Source organism: Erpetoichthys calabaricus, chromosome 2 (assembly GCF_900747795.2).
Source record: "Erpetoichthys calabaricus chromosome 2, fErpCal1.3, whole genome shotgun sequence".
Taxonomy (NCBI): domain Eukaryota; kingdom Metazoa; phylum Chordata; class Cladistia; order Polypteriformes; family Polypteridae; genus Erpetoichthys; species Erpetoichthys calabaricus.
The window spans coordinates 295,319,140-295,339,487 of NC_041395.2; the positions used below are offsets into that span (position 1 = coordinate 295,319,140).

The 20,348-nt window shown below is 38.9% G+C and overlaps 1 protein-coding gene across 2 annotated transcripts in view; it reads right to left on the reverse strand.

The window, feature by feature from the left end:
- The window catches only part of entpd1 (ectonucleoside triphosphate diphosphohydrolase 1), a 144,982-nt gene that overhangs the window by 17,440 nt on the left and 107,194 nt on the right, over positions 1-20,348 (reverse strand). For both annotated transcript variants that reach the window (XM_028795788.2, XM_028795787.2), the window contains exons 5-7: positions 18,361-18,520; positions 9,564-9,797; positions 1,654-1,917 (exon numbers count right to left, since the gene is read on the reverse strand). In XM_028795788.2, coding sequence (XP_028651621.1) covers positions 1,654-1,917; positions 9,564-9,797; positions 18,361-18,520 — 658 coding nt within the window. The remainder of the gene's footprint in view (positions 1-1,653; positions 1,918-9,563; positions 9,798-18,360; positions 18,521-20,348) is intronic.

The following is a 20,348-nucleotide window of genomic DNA, read 5'->3' on the forward strand; positions in this document are numbered from 1 at the left end:
ATAAGATGCAGCAGATGTTCTATCACACGGTTGTGGCGAGTTCCCTCTTCTACGCAGTGGTGTGCTGGGGAGGCAGCATAAAGAAGAAGGACGCCTCACGCCTGGACAAACTGGTGAAGAAGGCAGGCTCTATTGTTGGCATGGAGCTGGACAGTTTGACATCTGTGGCAGAGTGATGGGCTCTGAGCAGGTTCCTGTCAATAATGGAGAATCCACTGCATCCACTAAACAGTATCATCTCCAGACAGAGGAGCAGCTTCAGCAACAAAATGCTGTCACTGTCCTTCTCCACTGACAGACTGAGGAGATCATTCCTCCCACACACTATGCGACTCTTCAATTTCACCCGGGGGGGTGGGGGGTGGGGGGGTGGGTTGGGGTTGGGTAAACGTTAACATTATACAAAGTTACTGTCTGTTATACCTGCATTTTTATCACTCTAATTTAATATTGTTTTTTATCAGTGTGCTGCTGCTGGAGTATGTGAATTTCCCCTTGGGATTAATAAAGTATCTATCTATCTATCTATCTATCTATCTATCTATCTATCTATCTATCTATCTATCTATCTATCTATCTATCTATCTATCTATCTATCTATCTATCTATCTATCTATCTATCTATCTATCTATCTATCTATCTATCTATCTATCTATCTATCTATCTATCTATCTATCTATCTATCTATCTATCTATCTATCTATCTATCTATCTATCTATCTAAAGCATGCCACAAGCAGAAAACAATTTAAAGGCGTAGATTGATGTGATTAATACCATAATCACTCTGCTTCAGTATTTATTTTGCTCAGAGTCATTTGTGTCCACGTTTCTTTGAAAAGGCCTGGAAAGATTGTGTATATACGCCATTTCCATGCCTGGATGGACTCTCTTCCATTACCTGGTTGGAAGGCCCAGGTGACAAATGGACAGGAAGATTGGCAGGGTGTTCCCTGCCTTAGTCAAGAGGGTGACAGAAGATGCATATTAAGAAGTGGAGATGTTGGCATTCCGGCACGGTCAGACCAAGGAACAATACCGGGTGGCTAGTGTCAACCGGTCAGGGCTATATGCTAGGTGGCAGCATCTCCGGAAGGCAGTACCAGTACAGACACCCATAAGGCATGCTGGAAACTATAGTCCTTTGTTCAGTTCCTTGGGTGCCACCAGAAGCTGCAGTTGAGATTTGTGATCTCTGCTTTTAGGGACTTGCGCTTGACCTAGAAGTACCAAACTCCAGCAGTACTCCTGGGTCTAAGATAAAAGAAGCCACTTGATCTCATCCAGGTGAGCTCGAGTTGGGTAAAACATGGACAAAGCTCACCTGGAGGAGTGGAAGGAGAGAGAAAAGAACAAAGGAAAAGAATACTTGTGTTTATGTCACTTTTAAAGCCTTTTGTAAGGTATTCAATAAACCTTTCAGTTAAAGCCGGGACTTGTGTCTGTGCAGTTGTGTCTGAGATTTGGCATGCTGTAATGCCCCCTAGTGGTCACAACAGATACATAAAATGTGAATGATTTACAAAAAAAAATATTTAAATTATATTTTTCTTGAGATAACTTATTTTAAAAATAGAATTCCAGGTAACTATCATAACTGAGATATGCAAATTTAAAAAACTTTATTTTGAAAATCTTTGCTGAATACTCACCCCAAAGGAACCATAGATGTGTGGTTGGTAAATTCCATTGAAAGAGCAGGATGATGACGTGCAGTCACTAAAATTGAAAATTTTGAGAACATTTTCCCTGCATTTTGATGCATTTCCTGTCCCGTTTAGAACAACTGAATCCATTCTTAGATTTTTTTTCTGCTTTGCAGTACAAGGGCTCTTGTAGAGGTTCTTCAGTGAGATCGTCTTTGAATATCCTACATGAAAACAAGGATTTTCTTGCACATTGTCAGGCTCATCTATCTAGGTGGAAAAAGAAAATACATTATCCCATGCTATCATTTTATAAATATAAATATTATAAAGTAGGTCTTTTTATACCAGAAATGAAATAGAAGATCAAATGTAAGATCTAATTTTATATTGTGTTTTTCCAATTTTTCTTTTGTTTTAATATAATCAAAGCATACAATATCCCTTGCTAACAAAAATAAAGGGCTCCAGCAAAATGGCACAGGGCAAGGGATACCCAGCAGTGAAACCTCCAGTAGAGAGGGAGTTCCTCACTGCCATGCAAACAACAACTCAGCATGCCAGTGTGGTAAGGCAGAGGGCCACTACATGGTGGTACACCTGCTAAGTCACGGTGTAATAGATAGCAGAAATACTTCAGGAAAATTGGAGTTAATGGTAATATTAACCCAGAATGCAGGTGCCAGAGATACTTGACCCACTACGGTGAGAGACAGAGAGACAGAAGTGAATCCTGAGAAGGCTGTCAGGAAGCCCCATGATATCCTGGCTAACAGGTGATATCACAGGGCCACTAGCTGTGTTTTTGTTTCCTGTCCATAACAAGTGGCCAATATGCTATTACCTAACTGCTTGAGGGTAGCATACAGTTCCTTAGTAGTGCTTAAAAGTTGCCTTATGGTAGAGCCACACAACGTCAGAAAAGGGAGTTAACTCAAACACTCACTGGCGGGTAAATGAGGCCAAGATTGTGATTTTATTTTAGAAAACCACCCTTCCCAATGAGTGTATTCTGAAAACTTTCTCTCTTTTAAAGGCAGAGAGGTAGCTTTGAGGCTAGGGCTCTGTTACAGCGATCGGAAGGTTGCCAATTTGAATCCTGTAGATGCCAGAAGTGACTCCACTCCATTGGGTCCTCAATCAGCAGTGGCCCCATCCTGGGTATGACGTTAACCTCCATCCAGTCCTGCAAGCAGGTCCTCCAGTTTGCAGCTAAAATTTGGGGGTTGGTGGCAGGATTGGCACTCCAGCCACTGCAAAAAAAATCTCACACTCTTCCATTGGAACTAGTGTGGTGCTGAGGTGTCACCTGTTACATGCTGTGCTTGGGTCCTAATTTGGGATTCTGAGGTGGTCTGTTGTGTGAAGGGTGTTGCAACACACTGTATAAGTGCATGCTCCCAACCTCTCTCTCTCATGAAATACCTCCATTTAGTCTAATAAAGGTCTTTTATTATGGTACTTTGGATTTTGCATCTGTGTTTTGAGTTCAGAGACTGCAGTCAAGCACTCTAGATTACACAAACTCTCCATTTGACACTAACATTACGAGATTTTTACTATATGAGATGTCAATGAACATTTCTGTTTGCATAATGGTATTGATGTTAGGTACACAACTCCAAAGGTAAGATAAACAGTTATACTGTCAGAAATATTTCATAATAAAGATGATGTAATATGTGAATACTACTAAACACATGGCATAATGAAAATGATCACAAAGTAACAATAACAATTGAGTCAGTGGAGTCACATACTGTATGCTGACCCACTCCTACCAAAAACTCAGATCTACAGTAGCTATGACCTCTTAAGGGATGATATTAATGTCAGGACTAGAAGTGCCAAACAAAAGGATTCATTTTTTTAATTTAGGCAGTTTGCTTTCAACTATAAATTGTCATTGTTTGAGTGAGTTTAGGATTAGGACACTCTACTCAGGGTTGGTTCCTGATTTGGGCTTTTTATTGCTGTAAAAGGGTCCAGTCCCTGCAACACTAGACTGGATTAAGCAAGTTTAATAATTGTTGAATAGATGGGTATTTATTATATTGGTCATATCATTATGATATAATTGAATACTGTATATGCTAAAAATATGACTGGCATGTTTTGTCAGTTTTGTGTTGGGAACTGCAAGTATTGGACATATTATACACCATAAATGTGCTAAGACAGCATTGCTGGTAGATTTACCTAAAAACCTTTCTTCTACTGAAATTTTAGTAAGAGAAATACTTATGAAGTATAGAATTAAGACAACATCTTTGTCCCTTTGTTGAGTTTGTTGAGGTGTGGGATATTGTTTCATGCGTTCAACGTTGGATTAAGTAAACCAGAAGCTATCAGAATATACTGTAGTAACACTCAAAAACATGCTGGTTTCATTTTGACATCGCACTGCATTTTCTTACAAGATATAGAGAGTTTAAACGTATATTTATAATAGATTTTATATTTTGTAATGGAAGATTTTACATTTTGAAATCATGGCAGTCTTTTCATTAATTCTGTGTATGGTACATACACAACACAAATTTAAACTTTTGTGTTGTTGATCTACTGACTATGTTTAATTCTCTTTATAAGTTATAATTTTTTAACATGCCATACAGATTCTTCTCTGTTATCGATTATTACTTTCAATTTACTTCTGTCTGAGCCTGTTTTGATGCCTTGACTTTTGCAGGCTTTTCCCAGTGTTTCATTATTACTCATAATTTATCTTCTGCCTGGATTTTCTCATAATGCACCTGTTTGGTTTGCACTGTAGTTTTGTTTGCTCTATAAAATGAACTGTGTTCTTTGCAAGGTATATTATATAATAAATATGGATATTTAATTTAAAATACTACAAAAAAAGCTTTTGTAAATTACAGTGCCCTCACCATAAAAGTACAAACAAAAAATGCAGTAATTAAATCCAAGCTGTGAAATACATGTGTAAATGGCACAGTAATACATTACAGAAGCTGGCAGTCACCCTTTCTGGCTCTGTTTGCTGATTACTTTGGAAAATTACACAGATCATATTATTGAAATTTTTATTTAATTTGTCCGTCAGTCATTTTCTAACCCAATAAGTTCTGAATAGGGTTGCGGGGGTCTGTTGAAGCCAATCCCAGCTATCTTAGGGCGTGAGGTAGGAACAAAGACAGGACACCAGTCCATCACAGTTTTATTGCATTTGGATTTATTTAAATGTTTGGGAGGGTAAAAGAGTGTAATAATGCAAAAAGTTCAAACAAGCGGTAAACTCACTTTAAGCTGTCATCAGGTTATTTAAACTTATCATTATTTAAATATATTTTATGTAAAATATTTTAATAAACATACAGGTAAAATCTGTCAGGGACCTAAAAAATATTTTTTTGTAATGAAAATTTCGTAGTAATAAGATTCTGTATTTGTTGCTATAGTACTTTCTTTATCTTGCGTCCAGGCATTTGCAATCATTTCAATAGCTTCTTTTGAGTTAATTTTAATCTCCTCCTGTCTACAAGTCATGCTGACGAGAATTTTTCTCAGCATTTCCTTGCGATAATACACTTTCATGGTGCAAATGATGCCCAAATCCAATGGCTGATGTATTGCCGTGCAATTGGGTGCGAGGAATTCAACGCAAACATTATCTGAATGTGGAAGGATGTTGTGGGCAACACAGTTATCAATCAGAAGCCGAATCATCCTTTTCTTCTTCTTAATATTGTGAGGTTTCTGAACTCTTTTAAGATCCCCCCACACAACGGGGCGACACGCTGAAGTGCATCCCGAACGCGATTGCCGCGTCTGTGGAAAATTGTTTGTCCGTTGCTGGGGAAGGGCCACAGCAGGCTCACAGCGCTGCAGTGAAGCGCCGCAAAAGCAAATCCTAAAAAATTGTGGTTGCGGTATAAGTCCCTGTCTTACACCCCAAAACACAAGGCTGAGTCTCAGTACTTTAGCAAAACCAGCTTTATTCAGCTTGAAACAGGAACGGCAGGGTTATTTATTATAGCGTGATCTGCCACTCTACTATACACAGACACAGCAGTCAGGCAGAGATGTGGTTAGGTTACAATACAATACAATTTATTTTTGTATAGCCCAAAATCACACAAGAAGTGCCACAATGGACTTTAACAGGCCCTGCCTCTTGACAGCCCTGCAGCCTTGACTCTCCAAGAAGACAGGGAAAAACTCCCAAAAAAACCTTGTAGGGAAAAATGGGAGAACCTTGGGAAAGGCATTTCAAAGAGAGACCCCTTTCCAGGTAGGCTGGGTGTGCAGTGTGTCAAGTAATATTGTTCCCTGCATTTACAATGTTCCTTGCATCACCCATCAAGATTTTTTTCTGTTTGCTTCGGTGGAGAGCCGCAGCAAAGCAGAGCAATGGATAAGCAGTCTTCCACAGACGCGGTGATCGCACTTCGGGACACTCTTCAGCGTGTTGTCCAGTTGGTGGAAGTCCCAAGAGAGTTTAGAAACCTCACATTTTGTTGAATGAGTACTGCATTAATAGGAATGTTTTTTGAATGAGCATCACTGAACCACATAAAAACTGCTTTTTTGACGTCTTCAAATGCAGCAGTTTGCATACGTTTGCAGTCCGAGATTTTTCTTCATTTTTTGAAAGAAAAAAATGTTGACAGTGTTGAAAGTTGACAGTGTTGACGGTGAAATTTCGAATTCACTGGCAATGTCTTTTTTCTTTTTGCCGCTTTTGAGAGCTGCAAAAATTAAAAGTTTTTTTTTCTAATATGAACTGTTGTCATTTTTTTGTGTCTGCCATTTCTATAGGATGGTGACATTGAGTCAAATTCCAGTGGATGTTTTTTAGATGTTGACGAGCAACAAGCAAAAGTTATCACTGAAAACCACCAAAAACAAAAACAGCCAAAAAAACAGTACGAGGAAAGGTCGAAGAAAGAAAAAAAAATGACAGTGTTTCTATTTGGGGATCATTGTACACAACTGAGCTGTGACCACAGAACTATCTGCTCTGTGGATGATTCATTCAGGCATTTCAAGGTCTTTTGGGCACTTCATTGTAATGAAAGTATCTGCTGAATGTATTTCATAGTAACAAGATTTCTATAGACTCATATGGGGAAACTGTCGGGACCATAAAAATACTCCGTTATAATGAAAATTTCGTTGTAAAGATATTCATTGTAACGGAATTTCATCTGTATATATAGTAAGCTGTAAATGCACACTGTGCTGTCATCACGTTATTTAAACTTATAATTATTTAAATATATTTTATGTTAAATATTTTAATAAAAATACATATATTATTAATACATCAATCCAAATTTCAATCTATTTACTTATTAATAGTTTATTATAATAAATGTGTAAAGGGCCAGAAAAGGACATTTTAGCATTTTGGTCTTTTTTGGACTTGATGGCTTTATTCTCCAGTACAACAGTGATATCAGGAAAAACTGCAAAGAAGTGAAAAACACATCAGGAGTGCGGGAGAAACTAGCACTCTGACTGACCAATATGAGATACAGAAAAATAAAAGAATACTTTAATCATTTTTAACCTTAAAGTTGTACGACTGGCGGAGTTGTTAGATCTTTCCACGTTGCTCTGCAAGTCGTTCTGGAAGACGTATTTAGTTTCTTGAAACACTTCCTCAGTCTTTACAATTCTTTTTTGTTTTAACTTCAGGGAACTATAGGTCTTTTTATTTTTATTTAAAACAAACAAAAAAAATATCTAGTATACAGTAAGAGCGCTTTGGGCAAAAAAGGTGAAACCACCAGCTGGGAATCTTAGCATTGCATGTATTCTTTAATTTTAGCACTTTTTTTTAAAGGAAATTCAGATTGAAGAGTTCATGTTCAAGGTCGGTCAAATTTACTGTCATGACATAATACAATGAAACTCTTAAAGTGCATAAATCCTACAGACAGTAGTACAATTCCAACAACAGACAATGAACACAATTCAGACTGTGAACATTAAATAGTAAACCGCAGGAACAAAATTGTTCATACGCTTAGTGATACCAGTGCTAATCATCCTGTATTGTCTGTGGAATGGAGGATGGAAAAAGTTACAGTGCAGGATGGCTAAGATACTTGGCTGTCATTTGAGCTAATCCTGAGAGCAGAGTGGGTAGGAAATTTATATCTAGTAATACTGCTTTTGTAGAGTTGAATGAAGTGTGTTCTTGCTCATGCTGCTGGTCTTGCTCCTGGTCTTGGTCTTGGTCTTGGCTGGTCTTACTGCTTTTGTAGAGTTGATTGGAATGTGGTCTTGGTCTTGCTCTTGTTCTTGTTGTTGTTGTTGCTCTTGCTCTTGGTTTCGCTCTTGGTCTTGCACTTGGTCTTGTTCTTGCTCTTGGTCTTGTTCTTGTTGTTGCTCTTGCTCTTGGTTTTGCTCTTGGTCTTGCTCTTGGTCTTGTTTTTGTTCTTGCTCTTGCTCTTGCTCTTGGTCTTGTTCTTGTTGTTGGTCTTGGTCTTGCTCTTGCTCTTGCTCTTGGTCTTGCTGTTGGTCTTGTTCTTGCTCTTGGTCTTGCTGTTGGTCTTGTTCTTGCTCTTGGTCTTGTTCTTGTTGTTGCTCTTGCTCTTGTTGGTGGGTAAGCTCTTTTTGGAGGTTAAGCCATGATCCTGACTCACTGCAAGTTGGACATTTCAGATAAAGTGCATTTATATTACAAACCCCAGACATCTCCATTGAACTGATTATATGAATTTAAAACCAATTGGCTACACTTTAATGATATATGTGTGTTATATAATAGGGAATATAGCTTGTGCGTTCAGTTATTTTATGATTTACATCTGTAAGTAATTTAGACCACTTTTGCAGAGACCTGTTTTCACTTTGACATTAATTAGTCTTTGTCTGTTGATCAGCGATAATAAAGTCAAAATAAATCCACTGTGATTCAATGTTGTCTAACAAAAATGTGCAAATGAGGTTACATGTTTTTATGTATATACCGCATAGACAGAAAGACAGACAGACAGACAGAGCTTTAAGTGAAACTGCTGCATAACATTGTGAGCTCCTCACAATTACTAGCAGGGTCACTTTTCATCATGTTACTTTTCCTACTTCATAACAAAAAGCACAACTAGTCATTTTCATACATGTTTGTTAAAAGCACAAAGCATATTCATTGTTTTTTTCAATTTGTATTGAACTTAAGTAATAATACTGGATAGGGTAAATTAGCAGAGTAAATAGAACTAAGTTAAAACTATAGTATTGTATGTTCTTTGACCAGGATATCTAATTCATTGCTTTACAAAACAGGAATTGTTTCCTGTAGGAAGGCATGAATTCATTTTAATTCCTAAGTTAACTGAGAGTCCACCTTCAGTTTAGGGCACCCAAACTCTGATGCAGTCAATTGCTTAAGTAAAGTGATGAAGTCGTATCTCTGTCCTCCCATACACATTCAAATAACACTGAGCACTATTATATGTGGATCTGATAAAAAGATGATGGATCTAGTGAGCAAACATCGGGTAATCATTTCAGACAGTGGGAAACAATAAGTTAATATTAACAGAACTCTGGTCATCAATTCTCTAAATGAAGAACCGTTTTCTTATATCAGTTTTGATCCAGTTTAGAATGTGTATACACTTTAGATCCTAAGATAAGTAAGCATTCTACCAGGTAACAGCTTTTATGAAACTAATTAGACCACAAAGATTTTTGCACTATATGAATATTTTTTATTCATTATACAGGTGAAGTGTCATGTATTAGAATATGTTTGTCATACACAACTGTTGTCTTTCATGATATGAGGCTATATTTAATGACCCAGGACTGTGTATTGTTGTAGTTAAGGGCACACCTTAAAATAAGTGTAAATGAATTCATACTTCTTTTTCTAAGCAGAAATATAAACAAACACAAAGCTGTGTTTCACCAAAACATACGTATTACTTCATATTTACCTTCAAATTTATAGCAACTGTTAGGTTCAAAGCTTGATCCTTTCCATAACAGAGGAAGCTGTGAGTGTAAACATTGTAATCTTTTCCATAGAGTCGAAAATGCAGAGAATTCTCTTCTGATTCAATTTCTTCTTGCGGCACAAAGGTTATTTGAGTGGAGGCTCCACCCAGATCCAATGCCCCAAGTGTTACAGAGGCCTGTGTATCTTGAAATGGGCCAAAAAATCGGCTATTCTGGGTAAAAGAAATAGATGTTGTTAAATAACAGGGTAGTGAAAAGCTACAATGTTAAGGATCATTGGCATTTGTACATTAGGAAAACAATAGTTATATAAAAACAACTTCTTTTACAAAGTACCTTTGCATTGTGAGTACCATTTCAAGGCCCTAAAAAGATAAATCAAATTTATTTTGATATTTCCACAACTATCTGTCCACTGTCAGGTTTAGCGTCATCGTTCTTAGCCTCACACAGTGACACAATGTTAGGAACTGAGCTTTCATCCTTATACTTTTCAGTCCAGTGCTATAGCCATCCAGTTATATATAGCAGCCGTTTTTCTAATTCCTTATTTAATTTACACCTCCTGTTTTAATGCACTTCAGTGTAATATTTGCATTGCTGCCTCATAGCTTACAGAAGCCAGATTTCGACTGCTGATCCTGGTAAAGTCTTTGTAGAGTCTGCACACTCCTAGGTGCTCCAGTAACCCTGCGACTAATGTATAAGATGGCACTGACAGCCCTAAATGCGGCTGATATGAGGGAAAGTTTATACCTGCCTTCAGTTCAAGGCTCCAGGGAAAATATTTTGCTCTTTATTGCCTTGTTATGGAAATGGTTGAGTCCCAAAAACAAGAAGGCTTAAGAGTTTTAAGCAAGTATGACTGGAGTAATTGGAAGATGGCCCTTGAGCCTTCTGTTACTCTTAAAGGGCCAGGTCTTCAAGGAAAGCCACAATGGCCCCATATGTAATAGCCCTAGAAGTCAGGAGGTGTTGCCGTGTTTAGTATTCCTTCCTTGTGTCATAATCTCTTTATTTACAGGGCCAGGCATGAATGGCTACTGCTATTTTGCTTGCTTTTTAGCATTCTCAGGGTGCTGATACTGGAATGTTAAACTGTCCTATGCTGGGAATTTTTTCACACTTAGCAGTGTCAACAACTTGCGAACTGGACACCCTCCTCACATGATACAAAACAGACATGTGCCAAATGAACCCATCAATGAACTATCTTGTCTTGAAGCTATAGGCCTTTACGGTTTGATATTCTTTCTCAAACGTTCAACGGTCAAATGTACGTCAACACATTTCAGAACAGGATGAACACTGGCAGCTTCCAAAGTTGATGCACCAATGCACCATTTGGGCAATGTGAACTTTCCGTCATGAACACATCTGAATGTTTATTGTATCTGATAGCTGTCATTATATTAGGTGAAGTCATTTAGTATTTTTAAAAAAGAAAAACACAAGAGAAACATGAAACTAGCCAAAAAAAAAAAACATAGTATAATTAACAGAGGCACAAAAATAATAAAGAGGTCAGTTAACTCAATATACTATTTAAAATAGGTGAATATTAAATTATGCAATTAGAACGATTTACAATTGATTCATCATTTCAGGGAACTAATATGCCATAACTTGTCCCAGCCTCAAGAAGTATAAAGAATAAAGTCATGCTGGATGAGCCACCATTATACCACAGGGGAGATCAGACAAACACAATTACATTTTGTCAGTTTCTACATGTCACTATGTGACACAGCATGTCTGTCGGAGAAAATCAGACTCCCTGGGGGGGACCTGCCTGAACACAAAGAGGACTTGCAGACTCCATGTATAGAGCAGATCAGCTTATAATTGACCTAAATCCCAAACACTATGAAATGATAATGCCTGCAATTGTGCTAAAATGCGGCCCACAAGCACATATAACTGCAGCAATTGAAGCTTTCCCCTGGAAAACCTCTCAAAGGCAGCACTGGCTACTGTCATTAAGTTCAAACAGTGCAAATTGTGCAAAAAAATCTACAGAGCATAACAGAAATGTGGTTTCCGCAAGGCATATTGTCAGAGAGCTCCTACTTCTTTTCAGAGCAACAAGGTGGCAGAGCTGATGACATCATTTTAATCCAGCGCTCTGAAGCTTGTTTATGTCGGAATTCTACATCCACCCACATTATAGAGACTTACTAATGGATGATGCTAAATTATTTGGTTTGTGGGTATGTTTGTTCCCCGTGACCTTGTGTTCGGATTCAGCGGGTTGGAAAATGGATGGATGGATGGATTGTATGTTTGTGTGTGGACTTTGATGGATTAGTGTGGCATTAAAAGTTTTTGCTGCCTTGTCTCCACTCCCTCCGGCCACCACCACACAACTGTAACCAGAAACAGGCAAGCGGGGAACGCAAATGGAGCGTTGTAGACTTGTACAATTTTAGCTTTCCCTAGTTTTGTGGTATTTACAGTAATGATGCAGAGAGTGATGGATCTCTAGGGCAAAATGTAGATTCAATGAAATTGAAAGGCTTTAGACAATCGAGAACTCTTAAATACATATAAATAATGTGGTGATGAGGTGTACACCCACACAAGTAGTTACTGTAAACCAGTATTGACTACTAATGGTGATGTATGCATTGGCACTGGCCTTTATGGAACCTTTGCTATGTGACCCTTTGGCAAGAATTATCACCGACATTTCCTTTTTCACCTTCTCCTATAGGTTGTGGCAGGCAGCTGGGGCCCTTGCCCAGCCGGGATGCCTCCATGCTGGGAGTACTGGGGGAGCAAGTGTGGCCAGAGCATTACCTCCCCCGGAACATTAGATGGCAGCCCTCGGACTCCTGCAGGGCTTCATGGGAGTTGGAGTTTGGTACAGCCCTGTGGGGATCCGCGGGCGCCACCTGGCGATGCTGCAATTACCGCTGAGCCATGGAGAGCAGTTCTTCCACCATATCCGGAATTTTATCATCAGACACCAGGAGCACTTCTGGGTGCCCTATATAAGGGGCCAGCAGTCCCTACTCCAGGAGCCGGAGTCGGGTGGTAGAGGACAGAGCTTGCGAGAAGAGGAGTGGAGGTGGCAAAAGGAAAGAAAGAGAAAGAAAAGGACTGTGAGTTTGGGCTGTTTGGTGTACTGTGCTGTGTGCAGGAAGAACTGTCAAAATAAACGTGTGTGTTTTGGGACATTCTGAGTCTGTCTCTGTCTGTGTTCCGGGTGTCTTCTACAAGGTGAACTTACAGACGATAGCTGTGAATCATGCACCTTTCTTCTTTAACCTTCAATACTGGAAGAAATCTCAGTAAGAGTAAAGGAAACTATTCTTTTAGTATAAACTTTCTAATGAATGAGTATAGAGCATCTATTGTTAGGTCATCTTAGTTTCTCAGTTTGCTTGCCAAGTTTTTAAAAGAATGTGCTTCTTACTGTGGCTACTAGAGGGCATCATTTCTACATTCTTCTGCTCATTTATTGAGCCTAATTTACTCACTTGATTAAACCATAAGCAGGGAGCCCCTAAAGTGGAGCCCAAATTCATTCACATGCCTAAACTCACCTTTACGTAACTTTTGGAACTTGTGGCTTTTTTTCTATGCACCACTATACTTTTTTGCTGCTATAATTTTACAGGTTTTGTAGTAAACTTATGCACATGTTCATTTTCAAATACGTTTGGTGTCACAGAGGTGTCTCACAACTGAAGGCACCGTGGCTGATGTTATCTGACTTGCTGCCAACCATAAGCGTTACCTACGTCCGAGGTTCGATTCCCGTAAGGGAGTGAAGTGAGTGGGTGGTTACCTACCAGGTAACGCTTATGGTTGGCCAGCAACTCAGGTAACATCAGCCACGGTGCCTTCAGTTGTGAGAAGCAGATCATAGAGTGGTTGAAAATAGTTTACTGTCAAATAATGCAAAGAGTACGCAACACGTGTTTCCCCCTTATTCTTGGCTCATCAGGCGTACACACGTCAGCGCTAGAGGCGAAGCCCCTAAAATTGCGCCACGGCGTGTGGTTCGTTTATTTGACAGCATGTAGATCGGGGTAATTACATTCACGGCATTCGTAGTCTGATTCACAATCTGATTGTATGGGTGGTTACCTACAAGGTAATGCTTATGGTTAGCCAGCAAGTCAGCTCGAAGTGATCACTCGAGTGAAGGCAATTTTCAATGAAATGAAAAAAGCTCTCCAAGACAAAACCTCAATGAAGAAGAAACAGTTTGCACTATCTAAAAAGGAGAAACCCTCATTTATAAAGGTTTGCTGCAGATGACTTAACTGAAGATAAATGAATAGTTCCTATGTGTATAATACATATTTATCTATTTGACTTATGCCTTTATTCCAGCAACTTGCAACATCTGAGGTACAATTTGTTACATTACTTTTGTTTTTTGCAGCACAGGCAGGTGAAGTGACTTCCTCAGGGTCACACAGTGGTGTCAGTACCAGGATTTGAACTAACAAGCTCGGTTTTGCTGAAATATTACTGAAGAAAGAAAAAAAACGAAAACGGGGCTATGCATACAAATGTCCATCCATCCATTATCCAACCCGCTATATCCTAAATACAGGAGCTAATCCCTGCCAACACAGGGCACAAGGCAGGAAACAAACCCCGGGCAAGGTGCCAGCCCACCACAGGGCGCACACACCCACACACACCCACACACCAGGGACAATTTAGAATTGCCAATGCACCTAACCTGCATGTCTTTGGACTGTAGGAGGAAACCGGAGTACCTGAAGGAAACCCAGACAGACACGGGGAGAACATTCAAACTCCACGCAGGGAAGCGAACCCGGGTCTCCTAACTGGCACCTTTCACTGCGCCACCATGCCGCCCACATACAAACTTAAAAGGTTTAAATAAAACAGAAATATATACCTTTATTTTTACTTCCTTAACTTGTGGAGGGTGTATCCTGTAGCAAAGCCCTAACTTTTTTCATGAAAGCCCTTTTCAGTTAATAAGCCTTAAAAACAGGTGTAAAGCTAAACTTGCAGCACCGCTATTCAATTACACTTGCCTAACGCCTCTCCTAAGGGGACATACTGTGGGATCTAGGCATCAGTCAAAACACCAATCACAGGCCTGATTAGAAAGCGGGAAGCTGTGATTTGTTGTCTCCCTCCCATGTAACAATCACAGCCCGTGTTACAATGCACTATGTATGTATGTATATATGTATATATGAAGAGGATGGATGGATGGATGGATGGATGGATGGATGGATGGATGAATGTATATGTGTGTGTTTATGTATATGTGTATATGTATGTGTATTGTGACAGATTAAGGTCTCCGTGACCCCTTGAACTCTCAGACGTCAGACACCAGGTAAAAATCCAAATAATGATTTATTAATAATAATAATTGTGCACAAAGCACCCTCCTCTCCACAATACTCAATAATAATAATAATAACAACAATAAACAATAATCCTCCACACTCCCAGACGCGTTACCACCCTTCCACCCAGCTCAGCTCGCCATCTGGGATTTCCCATAGTCCTTTTATAGTCCTGATCCGGAAGTGTTTCGCCCTCTCTGTCCACGTGACTAGGAACACTTCCGGGTCATATAAAAACTCTTCTTTACCCCGGAGGCACGTCGTTTCTTCCTGTCATGTGATCATGACGCACCTCCGGGTTATAGGGCACATAAGAGTCCGACAACCTCCCTACAGCGACTCCTGGAGGCCCCCATGGTATCCAGCAGGGCTGTGCATATAAACTACAGAGTCCATGATGCCCTGCTGGAATTCAGGGCACGTTCATGCTGTCGGGAGAGCTCCTCCTGGCGGCCTGGGGGTGAGGGCCGGAGTAGAAAGCCGGCAATCCTTCACAGTATATATATATGTTGATATGTGTATATATATATATATATATATATATATATATATATATGTATATGTAGATATGTGTATATATGTATATATGTATATGTATATATATATATATATATGTTTACATAACCTCTTTAACACACTACTTCTCCGCTGCAAAGCGCGGGTATTTTGATATATATATATATATATATATATATATATATATATATATATATATATATATATATATATATATATATATATATATATATATATATATATATATGTGAATGTATGTATGTCTATATTTATATATATATATATATATATATATATATATATATATATATACTGCGGTGGGTTGGCACCCTGCCCGGGATTGGTTCCTGCCTTGTGCCCTGTGTTGGCTGGGATTGGCTCCAGCAGACCCCCGTGACCCTGTGTTTGGATTCAGCGGGTTGGAAAATGGATGGATGGATGGATATATATATATATATATATGTGAATGTATGTATGTCTATATTTATATATATATATATATATTTGCATATGTATATATATGTAGATATGTATATATTTATATGTATATATATATATGTACATATGTATATATATATGTAGATGTGTAAATTTGTATATGTATATATATATGTATATGTGGATGTGTATATGTATGTATATATATGTATATGTAGATATGTGTATATGTAGATATGTATATATATGTATATGTAGATATATGTTTACATAACCTCTTTAACACACTACTTCTCCGCTGCGAAGCGTGGGTATTTTGCTAGTCTATACTAATAAAAGGCAAAGCCCTCACTGACTCACTCATCACTAATTCTCCAACTTCCCGTGTAGGTAGAAGGCTGAAATTTGGCAGGCTCATTCCTTACAGCTTACTTACAAAAGTTAAGTAGGTTTCATTTTGAAATTCTACACGTAACAGTCATAATGGTCGACAACATCCGCCATGTTAAACTTTCTTATTTATGGCCCAATCTTCACGAAATTTGGTAGGCGGCTTCCTTGCACTAACCGAAACCGATGTACGTACTTATTACGGAAGCTGTGAGAAAACAGTAAAAAGGAGGCGTGTCAGACGTCATCGTACATTTTCTGATGCAGCTAGTCGGAAACAACTTCGTGACGCTGCCGCCAAATACTCGCATAAAAATCCACAAGTTCATAGACACGCTGTTGCTAAATACTCGCAGGCAAATCCATAAGTTAATAGAGCTTCTGTTTGTAGGTACAATCCCAATAGTGAAAAGCAGCTCATACGAAAACAACAAAACAGTACACATTGGATCCAAGGATGTTGACTGTGAGTATTGTCAAGCTCATAGGTGGAAATGCGAGTCTCCTGGTTTGTGCTGTAATGGTGGTAAAGTCTCTCTCACTCCTTTACATAAGCTTCCTGACCTTCTTGAGGGCCTGTTAAATGGCAAACATCCTCAAAGTGAGCATTTCTTGTACAACAGTCGAATGTATAACAGCGCATTTCAAATGACGTCATTTGGTGCTAACCAAATCGTTGAGGGAAATTTTCTGCCTTCATTTAAAGTCCAGGGACAAGCGTATCACTTGATTGGCAGTCTTTTACCTATGCCGAATGAGGAACACAAATTTTTGCAACTTTATTTCGTCCGGGACGATGAAAAGGAAGCACAAATGCAGTGCGCTAATAGGCCTTTCGTCGCTCCGGTCTCTTCATTCCCTTCCTTGCTTCGCCACGGTATTCACATCTCAACGCTGATAACTGAAGTCTTTTTATTTAATCCACGGCTTCTCCGCTGTTTTATTGTTCGTTTATTACGATTATAGTTATTGTGTAGGTATTTTGGACTTATTTTACATTATTCAGGTACGCATTTCCTTTATCGTTCCAACTGTACCCCCATTAACATGTCTATCATGGTGATCACCATCGATCAAACAACTGTCACTTACCGAGTGGTTTCCATCCCCGGAGATGGCGCCTTCCTTTTCCATTCTCTGTGTTACATATTGCACGGCCATATCAGGCTCACTCTTGTTATCCGGAGGAACATTGTGTCTTATGTATTGAATGACTGGGACAGGTTCAAGGTGTGGACTGATGATGGTACAGGAGATAATTATACTACACAGGAACACTATAAGAGTGAAGTGCTTAAGCCCTTCACCTATGGTTCTGCATGTGAGTTGATGGCTGCCGCTGAATTGTTCAGTTGTCGCTTTCAAGTGTACCGAAATGGCCAAATATTTTACACCTTTGGACAACCACCAATGCATCTTAAACATCTTAGATTCACAGGTGACAATTTGAGTAGTGGACACTTTGATGTTTATGAATGTTTAAACTCTCAAAAGCTGGATGCAAAGTTATCGATGAAACCCATTTCAATTTTAACGCCTCCAATTTCCAGTAAGGCTCTGCTTCGCAATGACAATTAAGTCTCAGGGACAGACCCTACAAAAGGTTGGCATTGATTTGAGGCAAGATTGCTTTTCACATGGCCAACTGTACGTTGCATGCTCAAGAGTGAGCTCAGCGCACAGCTTGGTCATAATACAACCGGAGGGCCGAACTGACAATGTGGTATACAAAGAGATCCTTAACAAATAATTATTGGTATATTTTCCCTCAGTTTAAAAAGGTTTACTTTTCTTCTTAATGAAAATATTAAGGCAGTACTTCGCTACTGCGAAGCGTGGGTATTTTGCTAGTCTTTCAAATAAAACAAAAAAAACATTTCTTCCCCTTTTCTCTCTTGCTATTTGAGGACCACAAGCATTGTCTTTGAAGAGGATGATGGCTCACTTTTATTGTAAATTTACACTAAACCTAAACTTTTTGAGACAACCAAATGAAATAGACTTATTTTATTTTTTGTTGTTTATGCAATCAAATTTTCTCATTAAAATTTTGGTGTATTTTGCAACTTAAAAAAAATACCTTTTGGAAGTTGCCTTGTAGATAATTGACAGTAATCCAGCCATAGGCGCCTTCTTCCTGCCCCGTGATAATCCGTGCTCCTTCATATTTGAACGGGTAGGAACGGAGTGTGTTAGCTACAGAGGTGAGGACATTTTCTGAAGCCATATCATCTTGTTCCCTGAAGCACAATGCAACAGAAAGTTATATCAAAGTTGTAATCATCCCAGCACCTCTTCATTAACCCACAATATTCCAGCAGTTATTTGCCAAAACACAACTGATTTTACACAACTGAAATGATTTATTTTAATTTACATTATGGTAAAGTACCACTTAAAAGAATCCACATACATAATAATTCTTTACACTTTTCTCACTACTCAAAAGATGGTCAGCTTTCACTTAAGGGTACCCTGACGTTAACTACAGTATTGATTGCTGATGTCCATTTTCACACATGGTGTCTTCACAATCTAGGAGCCCACAGTGACTCAGACTTGCTCATCTTATAATTCACCTAAGGCTTTAGAAAGAAGAGCACAACCACTTGAGCTCAGGCTAGCGTTATGTGGCAACAAAGACAGTTAAGGTCATCTTTAATTAAGCTACCTTTGCACATTTGAGAAAAATGTACTTTAAGAATGAATAAATAACATTGACATTACATAATAAAAGTCGTGCCGTGATTATTACCTCCAGGCATTTGAATTCTGGCCCAGCTACTGTCTGTGTGGAGCATGCACTCTATCCTCTATTCTACCTGAATTTTTTCTCTGCACACTTGACAAATACATAATTGTTACATTAATCTGAGACTCTAAATTAATTCTGCATGCATGAGTGTGCCCTGCAATGAAGTGGCCTCCTACCCGGTGTGGGTTTTTTCGGGTCTACCCAAGATGGTGCCAATCAGGGCAGCTGCTGTTATCTGGTCGCTGCTTATGTGTCTGTTAACTTTGCCTTTTGTAACAAAATGAGGACTACTTACACTCAAGATCAGCTCCTATAAATTGGGGTCGGACTTTATCTATCCTCAACCGATTAAGAACGTTTCCATATGGATTTACTATTTATGAACTGCAAACTTGGACTCCAGGCCAAGTAACTCACACCTGAAGTGGAGAAGGGAGAAGTGCACAGGGTCTCTTCAGGAGCTGCGCTTTTCGGTCGCCTCTTCCTGGTCTAGTTTTATCTAACATCAGATAACTGAGGGTCAAAATAGACAAACTTAATCTTCTTCTTACAACAAGTAAGGATTATTTTCTCTCTTCAGCATATTGTTTTTGTGGAGACATGGCTTAAAGACATTAGTTCCTGCCTCCGCAATAGAACTGTCGGTGTTTCTGCTTTGCAGAGTAGAGTGAGATGCTGATCGTTGTAACAAATCAAAAGGTGGTGGAGTCTGTTTCTATATTAATGAAAATTGGTGCAGTGATGTTTCCATACTATTGAAGTACTGCTCCGACAATCTGGAACTATTCACTATTAACTAGAGAATTTTCTTCAATAATTCTCATTGGAGTTTACATTCCACCTGAGGCAAATGTGAATGAAGCGCAGCAGCAATTGGCAGATTACATCACTAGTCTGAAGAACAGTCATGCAAACTACTTGATTATAGTGATGTGCAACTTTAATAATGCAAACATTACCATCAAGTTTCCAAGATACAAACAGCTTGTTAAATTCCCTACTAGGGACTAAAAGACTTTGGGTCCCTGCTACTACGCTGTAAGAGCTTTACCTCACACACGGCTGGGTAATTCTGATCATGTTATGCTACAGTAGCTACCCACGTTTTAACAAAGGCTAAAGTTAGCTAAACCACTAAGAACATCTATATGTTCTTGAACTGATGAGTCCGTTGAATCATTACAAGATTGTTTGGACTGGACTGATTGGGATGTTTTTAGAAATGCTTGTGATAACATTCATGAGCTGACTGACACTGTAACATCTTATATCAGTTTCCGTGAACAGGTTTGCATTCACAGCAAAACTATCGT